This window comes from Apis laboriosa, unplaced genomic scaffold, assembly GCF_014066325.1.
Source record: "Apis laboriosa isolate Shangri-la unplaced genomic scaffold, ASM1406632v1 scaffold14551_cov152, whole genome shotgun sequence".
NCBI classification, from domain to species: Eukaryota; Metazoa; Arthropoda; class Insecta; order Hymenoptera; family Apidae; genus Apis; species Apis laboriosa.
Window position 1 is genome coordinate 829656 of NW_025221576.1, and position 10487 is coordinate 840142.

General features: G+C 33.8%; 1 protein-coding gene across 1 annotated transcript; it reads right to left on the bottom strand.

Annotated features, from left to right (window-relative positions):
• Positions 1-1064: 1064 nt before the first annotated feature.
• Positions 1065-8562, bottom strand: LOC122710296 (forkhead box protein E1-like). The gene is made up of 2 exons (XM_043928052.1): positions 6841-8562; positions 1065-1631 (listed from the first exon to the last, which is right to left on the bottom strand). The coding sequence occupies exons 1-2, from the start codon at positions 8039-8041 to the stop codon at positions 1351-1353; spliced, it is 1482 nt and encodes a 493-aa protein (XP_043783987.1). The 5' UTR covers positions 8042-8562; the 3' UTR covers positions 1065-1350.
• Between the last annotated feature and the right edge of the window lie 1925 nt (positions 8563-10487).

Below are 10487 nucleotides of genomic sequence, written 5' to 3' on the forward strand. Positions count from 1 at the left end.
ACGTGACATCGATAATCGAGTATAGATTTTCGCGGAGAACTATAACATATGATTTATAAGAATATTGGTAAGAGGAACCGGTACTATTTGAACACGTGACGAGAAAGAAGGTCCGAGGAAGCTCCATATTACTCAAATAAGTTGTATTATCCTGGCCGTATCCGAAAGGAGCCTCCAACTTGTTCTCGTCATTTTTATGGCAGGGATCCAGCGACAAGCTGTTTCAATAGAAATCTGTCGTGCTACTTACTACTGGTGAAACATGTTACTATCGTTCACGACCGTATTATCTCCTTTTATAACCTTTCTTTGAAGAAGAATCTACTGGTTCCTCTTGGACCTCTCGAAAGTAAAACGGAGGAATTTTTTAATGTTCGGTCTTTTTATTTTTATTATTATTATTTTTTTTTTTACAGCGAAGAAATGAATAAAAAAAAAAACAAAAACAGAGTTTCTGAGATCGTAAAATTTGTTCCTCTTGTGAGTTTTTTTTNTTTTTTTTTTTTTTTTTTTTTTTTTTTTTTTTTTTTTTTTTTTTTTTTTTTTTTTTTGAGTAAAGAATCATTAAAATTACGAAGAATTCAAATTTATTTTAAACAAGGAATGATTGAAGCTACGGAGGGAAAAAAAATTGAAATAGATTTCACTTCAACAATTAATTTGTCGTAACGATAAATTGATTGATAAAAAGTATAATCTTGTTACGTGAGATAACTTTCCAAGCCGTCTGACAAACGAAATTCCTGGAATTGATTCGTGGAGGGACTAGGAAAGAGACTTTGCTGTTATCAACAAATCCTTTATCGTCACCGCAAAACCATCGTGTGACGTCACGTTAGTATTTAGCTCGCTTTGATACGCATCATCGGCAGTTATAGATATAGTCTTAATTCGAAGTATTTTCTTCAAAAACCCACAACGTATCATCATCCTTTAAGTTAAAATAACGGAGAAACATGAAACGTCGAAGCGAATGATTGAAACCAAAAAAAAAAAAAAAAAAAAAAAAACTTTCCCCTGTTTGTTTTCTTCTTTCTCAGCAAAGAATATTTTATAATTTTACATTTTATCGAATTGATTCGCGATGAACGTAACTTAAATTAATAACATTTATTCGTATAACTATAAATATAAATAAAAATCTCAATATACACTTTGACGAAGCAATCGTTTAAAAAACAGAGACTCCTTCTTTCTCCTTCATAACTTTTAACATTCTTCGCTTGAATAGATTTCGAATTCACCTTCATAATGTCTCGAGGATCTTATCTCGATTTATCGCACTGTTTCAAAATAATTAACGTTGCAACAATACAATTTTCTTCTCCTTCCTTTTTTTCTTCCAGATCGTCACACGTTCGACATACTGTATTTAATCGGGTCGTAATACATTGTCGTTGGAGGTGTGCTGGTCGCCGTGTGATGGATATTGGACGAAACTGCGCCAGGTATATTCGATATACTCAATCCGCTGCTCAATCCACCGATGTTGCTCAAATTTAGCGAACTTAGGGAGCTTAACGAGCTCAAGGTAACCGATCCGGCTGGATGGCCAAAGTAGGATGGTTTACGATCGATCAGCCCGCCTCCCGAACTGTTCGAATTCGAGTTCGAGCATTGCATCTTTATACCTGAAACAAAAATGGGAGGAAAAAGAAGGTTTTCTTTAATCGTTAGATTCTCATCGATTTTCGAAATTTTTCTTACAATTATCAAATACGATATAATAAATTTTATCGATATAATATATCGAATATTAAATATAATAATATAATAAATATAATAAATATAATAAATACGATATAATAAATTTTATCGATAATTTTAAAGTAAAATTTTATAGTAATTTTAGAGATAATTTTAAAGTAAAAACGGACGGAAGGAAGAGGACCACACGCATGAAGGAACAAGAGGAAATTAAGAGGAAAAAGAGAAAGAGAAAGATACGAATATCGGCCTTTGTGTAAGTATGATAAATCTAAAGCTCCGGCAACTCTCAAGTAGTTCTTCTTCAAGTACGCACTTCACTCGTGTCTCGATTCCTATCTTTGTCTTTTTCATCTTCCTCTCTTGCTTCTTCATTCTCTTTGACCGAATTTCTTACATTTTACATCAGCGTTTAGAAAACTAAAATATCAGCAATAATGATACTAATTCTTTACAGCATACCCTACAATTGTATAAAATTTCTTTTTTAACAAATGACAAAAGTAAAATAATCCACGTGTAAGAAAATTAATAAATTACCTATGATTGTTAGTTGAAGTACGAGAACGATTTGGATTTGGGAATTAAAAAATTCGTTTTTATTCCAGATCAGAGAGCGTAAGTGTAACGAGAGTCTTAAAACAGCGTCGTGTGTGGTCTGAATGGCAGCGAACTTTGGTCAGTCAAAATCCTCTCCCGACTTCTCCACCTCCGACAAATTCGAACTTTTCTCACTTACTTTTCGAGATAAACGTTATTTCGCTCGCTCGAATTTCTTTATTCTTTTATTCTTCCCTTTTCCAGGACACGCTCGAATTTCGAACACCGACCGGCCGAAATATCGACGAATAGCGATAAAAGGAGAGGAGGAGAGAAAGAAACCGGTGAATATCGGGTGCTTTCGGGTGCCAACAACGATGCCATAGTCACACGGAGTAGAGAGATTGCTCCAGAAATACATCCCGAGACCGAGCGGGGTAGATGAGAAAAAGAGAAACAGGAAAACTGGGGGCCTACCGAGGCGTCTGCAGATTGATCCCGTTTACACTTTACTGACTGAACGAGAAAAGAGAAGGAGGAGGAGGAGGAGGAGGAGGAGGGGGGGAGAGGCGGATGGAGGAGGAAGGGCGCGTGGGTGGCAAGTTTATCCCTTGTCGATGCTACCATGGTGTATCGAGATGGAGAGAAGGAAGAGATTGTACTTATAAATGGGAGTGTGCGGATAGAGAGAATAATCACTCCTTTTCCACTAATCTTATTATACTTATTATTAACAATATTTCGTAATCGTTGCTTATGATTTATCGATAGCGATTTTCTGGGGAAGTAAATTCTTCTTGCAAAGTGAAAAGAAGAATTGTATGTACAAATGAATTTTGAAAAATTGCAAGCCAATTGATTATTTTTGATTTTTCTCCTCTAATGAGGAGGATTAGAATTTTTTAAAAATAAATTGTGTAATTTTTGGATAAACAATTAGACGATATTAAAATCGTTATAAAAATAATATAAAAGAGTTATAGAAGATTATTGTTTAAGGAAATCGTGAATTCATCATGGATTATAGTTTGTCTACATAAGTTGGAACAAAAATTTAAATTCTTATCTCGTCCAACATTGTTAAATAAGAAATTATTGTGCAAGAAGAAAGCTCTTGATCCGAAACAAATATCTTTGATTTTTATCTCATAAAGAAGAGGATTAAAATTTCTTAAAAATAAATTATGTATATTCAACTTAACATTTCGTAATTTTTAGATGAACAATTGGATAATATTAGAATCGGATATAAAAAAGTTATAGAAGATTACTTTTTTATATTGTTGTTATATTTGTCTACATAAGTTGGAACAAAAATTTAAATTTTATTTAAAAAATTATTAAATTAAATTATTGAATTATTATTAAATTATTAAATTATTTAAAAAATTTAAATTTATCTCGTCCAACATTGTTAAATAAGAAATTATTGTGCAAGAAGAAAGCTGTTGGTCCGAAACAAATATCTTTAATTTTTGCTCATAACCTCCTCTAAAGAGGAAGATTTTCTTAAAAATAAATTGTGTATATTCAACTTAACATTTCGTAATTTTTAGATGAACAATTGGATAATATTAGAATCGGATGTAAAAAAGTTATAGAAGATTACTGTTTAAATCGTGAATTCATCATGGATAGTTTATCTACATAAATTGGAACAAAAATTTAAATTTTATTTAAAAAATTATTAAATTAAATTATTGAATTATTTTTAAATTATTAAATTATTTAAAAAATTTAAATTTATCTCGTCCAACATTGTTAAATAAGAAATTATTGTGCAAGAAGAAAGCTGTTGGTCCGAAACAAATATCTTTAATTTTTGCTCATAACCTCCTCTAAAGAGGAAGATTTTCTTAAAAATAAATTGTGTATATTCAACTTAACATTTCGTAATTTTTGGATAATATTAGAATCGGATGTAAAAAAGTTATAGAAGATTACTGTTTAAAGAAATCGTGAATTCATCATGGATGATAGTTTATCTACATAAGTTGGAACAAAAATTTAAATTTTATTTAAAAAATTATTAAATTAAATTATTAAATTATTATTAAATTATTAAATTATTTAAAAAAATTAAATTTATCTCGTCCAACATTGTTAAATAAGAAATTATTGTGCAAGAAGAAAGCTCTTGGTCTGAAACAAATGTTTAATTTTTGCTCATAACCTCCTCTAAAAAGGAAAATTTTCTTAAAAATAAATTATGTAAATTATGTATAATAAAATATGTATATAAATTATATTCAACTTAACATTTCGTAATTTTTAGATGAACAATTGGATAATATTAGAATCGGATGTAAAAGAGTTATAGAAGATTACTGTTTAAAGAAATCGTGAATTCATCATGGATGATAGTTTGTCTACATAAGTTGGAACAAAAATTTAAATTCTTATCTCGTCCAACATTGTTAAATAAGAAATTATTGTGCAAGAAGAAAGCTGTTGGTCCGAAACAAATATCTTTGATTTTTGCTCATAACCTCCTCTAAAGAGGAAGATTTTCTTAAAAATAAATTGTGTATACTCAACTTAACATTTCGTAATTTTTAGATGAACAATTGGATAATATTAGAATTGGCTATAAAAGAGTTATAAAAGATTACTGTTTAAGGAAATCGTGAATTCATCATGGATGATAGTTTGTCTACATTAAATCCACGGAAGACTAAAGTCGATTCTGTGTGGAAAGGTTTAATAAACGAACCGACTAGTGTTTAAGGTACATTCGATGTACTTAGATTAAAGAACATTTTGTTTACCCTACTTGTAAATGTTTACACGATAAGCGATTTGAGACCTCACTTACCAGCACGCGACTACCGGTAACTGATACAAAAAAAACCGTGTATTTTCGTTCACCACGATCATTTGTTTATCGCGCGATCGACGTAGTAAACTTTTGCATTCATGAAATCTGTTCCATTCATAAACGAAATGAGTGGATCAACGGAGTCTATAACCATTGTATTCAACACTCGCATAGTTCTATTATATATTGCGGTAGACGATCATTGCAACACGTGGTATAAATCATAATTAATTTAATAAAAGGAAGGAAGGAAAAAATATGTAGACGCGTTTAACGAGTGTGTATAATTGCCGCTCTGTGTTAAATTAATCTGAGCACAGAGGCACCGTCACGCCGTGTTACACGTGTTACGTATACGAATTACGACTTCTCGCATGGGCGTGACAAGAATGTCACCCCCGACTAATAGGTGCTGTCAGCTACGGTGATTTCGTGTCTGTCGGCTCCGCGCGAAGTATTACTATTTCGACGATGTTATTGAAAAAAAAAGAAAAAAAGATGGATTTTTTAATTTATCCATCCAGAAAATTTATCCCTTTTTTTTTTACATTTATTTATTTATATATTCTTTGGATATAGAAATATTTATATATTCTAAGAAAAGCGTGAATAACGATACGGAATAATTTTTTAGCTAATTTGCATGGATTTGAAATGGATTTTAATCTCGAATTAAAAGTTTAAAGGATATTCGACGACTGCGAAATGCATTGGGAACAAGTAGCTCTACAGTTTTAGGAAAGTCGGCGCCTGTATGGTCGTAAACTGTCTGCGATTTTCCACATGGCCCTTTCCAACTGTCATTGTCTTCGACTCCGAAATCACGTAACAATTTTTGTTCGAATCCATGTATTAATACGTTAATTAATTAAACAGAATCAATGATAACAACAATATTTATTATCAATTAACAAAAGGAACAAAACGCTTCAAATAATTACAAAGTATTCTCGAGGATGGAATTTAAGGAAAAGAAGAAAAAAATGAAAAGACACGAATTAGACAATCAACAACTTAGATTTCATTAATGAAAATCACACACTTCTTTTTAAAAATTAAAAAATTAAATTCACAAAAAAAAAAAGAAATGGACAGAATTAAAGAAGACTTGTCAAAAGAGCTTATACTCAGGAATTTAAAAAAAATAATTTCAAATTAAACTATTACTATTATATTATATTATACTATATTATATTACTATTATATTATTATACTATATATATTATTACTATATTACTATTATTCTTACTATTACTGTTGCTAAATAAGAAATTATTGTGCAAGATGAAAGCTCTTGGTCCAACAAACAAATATCTTTGATTTTTGCTCATAACTTCCTCTAAAGAGGAAGATTTTCTTAAAAATAAATTGTGTATATTCAACTTAACATTTCGTAATTTTTAGATGAACAATTGGATAATATTAGAATCGAATGTAAAAAAGTTATAGAAGATTACTGTTTAAAGAAATCCTGAATTCATCATGGATGATAATTTGTCTACATAAGTTGGAACAAAAATTTAAATTCTTATCTCGTCCAACATTGTTAAGTAAGAAATTATTGTGCAAGAAGAAAGCTGTTGGTCCGAAACAAATATGTTTAATTTTTGCTCGTAACCTCCTCTAAAGAGGAAGATTTTCTTAAAAATAAATTATGTATATTCAACTTAACATTTCATAATTTTTAGATGAACAATTGGATAATATTAGAATGTGAAAAAAGTTATATATTATTCTTACTATTACTGTTACTGTTATCCGTTACTACCACTTACTATTATCTGTCACAGGTGTCTGGCATCCGCTGTGCGGTGAATTCACGTTCCCCACAGGACTACTGTTCCCAGTTTGTTCCTGCATTCCCTGCATACCAACATTAACGTTGTTTCCGGTATTATTGACCCCAGCAAGGCCGTAACCGACGTAATAATCCTGGCCGGGTGGCTGAGTGGTAGGCGCGGGATTAGACGGGCACTTGTAGGACATCATAGTCTCGTTCTCCTTGTAAACTGGTTCCGGATGATGTTGCTGGTGATCCTTGACGGAGAATCCATCCGCGGCTCTGTAAGTCAATTGTTCCTGACTCCTCGCCACGTACCCAGGCTCGCTCTTGAACGCCACTATTTCTCCATTCCTGTACACAGACGATTCCCCAGTTTTGTACGTGACCTCCGTAGTCTTGTAGGTCACTTCCGCAATGGGGGGCGTTTTATACGTTGCCTCGGGGTAGGGCCAATCGGCCGAGACCGCGGCACCTGGCGCGTACATCGCGTATTCCTGGTAATTTTGATACTGGTTTTGATAACCGTTCGCGTATTCCATTGCACCGGGTGCCAAGTTCTCGTATCCGGCTGTTTGGACGCTCACAGGCCCGCCTCCGGAAAAGTATTGGGGGTACTGAGGCTTCAGCGCTTGGCACTTGCGACGGAAGCCTCGTGGCCGCCGGCGGAAGCTTCCCTCTTCGAACATGTACTCCGTGGAGGGGTCGATGGTCCAGTAATGACCTTTGCCAGGCCTGCCCAAACCCTTTGGAAGCTTGATGAAGCACTCGTTCAAGCTGAGATTGTGACGGACGGAGTTCTTCCATCCTTGATAAGCGCCACGGAAGAAGGGGAAGTGTTGCTGGAGAAACGAGTAAATCTCCGAAAGGGTTAATCTCTTTTCACGGCTCGACTGGATCGCCATCACTATCAGCGCTATGTAAGAGTAAGGTGGCTTCTCCTGGCGCCGAGCTCCAGGCTTCCTCGGCAATTCGGTGCTCGATTGGCCGCACATCAACGAGTCTAAACTCTGATCCTGAGACAGAGGGTTGGCGATGGTTAAATTGGCTCGAGGGACCACCGTTGGACCAGAGTTCGAAACGGTGGATTGATCTTGAATGTGAATACTCGAATCTGTCTCGTTCTTCATCGCGATCCTCGAGTTGTCCACGGCGCTTCCCCGAGGAGTCGACGGGACGATCACCGTTTGATCCATGGGATATCCGTCGTGGCCAGTTTTGTCACTAGATTAGAAACATTCTAAAAACTTCAATTGTGGTTCCTTCACCTCACTCAAGGGACAAATATCGATCTCAAGTTTTCGCCGTTTTGCACCAATCGTTTCACAAATTTCTAATCGATGATTTCCAAAATCACAAGTAAAATCGAGATAAAAGTATGTTTCGAATAAAACGATCGGTGAAATGTTTAAAAGCAGGATCCTCTTTCAAGATTAAATTCTCGTATGCACCCTTTATCGCGTCACTTATTGCGATTTCTTTCACTCGTAATCGGATGAAGTGAAAAAAAAAAAAAAAAAAAAAAAACAATTTATTTCGTATTTATTATTTATGTTTCTCGTTTCGATCGTTGCCACGCGAGGACGAATTCGCGTGATGTTTCCACGCGTGATCACAATACAAAAGGAGGATGAAAGAAGCCGTTATTTACGTATGTAAATTGTTTGCACGAGGTGGAACGGTGGGGTCAATTATTTAAACTTGCCACTTTGGCGGACGTCGCGCTGATGCGCCGCTAAGTGTTTTCGGATGACTGGAACTCGCGATCAACTCTGAACCTGGTGGAAGCTTGGTACATCGCGATGACGCGAGGCCACGGCTCCGTCACGGAGCCAACCTCGTCCCCCCTGAGTAGGCGTGATGAGTCGAGGGGAGGTGACTCGAGCGTTGATTGGTCGGCGACCAGTCCACGATGCTAAAGCTCGCCGTCACGACCAATGGGAATTGATCTTCACCAATTCGTGTCACGCCTGACGGAGATAAACTCGAATACCGAGAACGACAATCGAACATGTTGCGATCGCTTGATGGAAGATTGTAATGAAAATTGCATAACTTTTCCTGTCTTCCTGTTGCAATGAAATCTTGGAATGGTGATTTATTGGTGTATTGATTCAATTGACTGTGATTCGACGTAAGAAGAGAGTATGTACTTGGTGTTGATGCTGAATAGAATTTAAATATCAAGAAAGTATCTTTAATCTAAATAGATTATTTTAATACAGATTGAAAAGGTATGTTTTGAGATATTATTTCTATAGGTAATATCTTACCTTTGGCAAAGAAAAGATAAAATTTACCAATTGATGTCCGTATATCAACGTGATATAATAATTGTGAATAATTCCAAAAAGTGTGTTATTCAAAAATTAAATAAAATGCTTCGTTCTATCTTTGTATAGCTTTAGCTGTAATAATTTTAATTTTTTTTTGAGTAGTAAATATAGATTTTGTGATTAATTATATATACTGTATATTCGTACTATGTATAATTAATACTTACATTATAGAAAAATACAATTTGTATACTTAACTTGGTAAAAAATATTGTTTTAATTAATTGATACAATAGTTGATTATTATTCAGTCTAGAATTACTTATTTCGATGTTAATAGAGACAACTTACTCGAACAATGAATTTTATAATTTCTGGATACGCGTTTGCAAATGGTACGAAAAAGCTTGAAGAAATGATTGGTCCATGTTGTTAGCCAACGAGAGGTTAGAAATACGCTCCGCCCGAGTGTAGAACCGCCCTCCATTTTCTGTTTCGAGATTCTCTCGGAACTCGTGCATCATTGATTATCCTGAAATTAAGACCGATTATCTGGAAATTTTACCCGTGATGTCAGTTTCTAATAGATCTTAAGCGTCATCATGAATTTCCGTTCATGGAATATTAAATTTTCACTATTACTATTTTTTCCTTTTCGCTAATTCCGATGAAAAAAAAGAATTATTAAAAACATTAATTATCAATATTGTATTATAACTGGTTAGATTCGATACGACAATATTCATTTCTGAATAAAAATAAAATACAAATGGTCTGGACTTTGTCCTTTTCGCCTTTTCTGATTGCTTACTATTAAAATAATGCTGGAAGTATTAAAAAATAAACACTTTACATTACCATGTAAAAATAATATTATCTATTAGGTAAGAAAAAGATATAATTTTTATATTATTGTAGATACTTATATATAAATATACAAAAATCTAAACTATAGAATTTTTAATGTTATTAGTAATATAAATTAATTATTTACCTTAATAATAAAAAATTATTATTATTAATTAATAAATAATCTATATCTATATAATTCAACTATTCTATAACGGTTTCGTTATGAACCCCTTGAGCCTTTAACACGTAGATATACGTATAAGTATTACTTTTTTATTTATGAAGTCTTTAAACTCTCTTATCGAAATGTTTTCAATCCTGCCGCTAAGTCTCAACAATCCGCCTGTCAATTGACTCGTTGATCGCGGTCAATCAAACGGAAATGTTTATATATCGAAACACGTGATGGAGTGTCGAGTAACTGGCCCTGAAAGAATAGAGATTGCCGCTTATCAAAAGTCATGGCTCCACGTGCGCCACTTTAATATCGATTCTCGAAAGGCTCGATCCACGT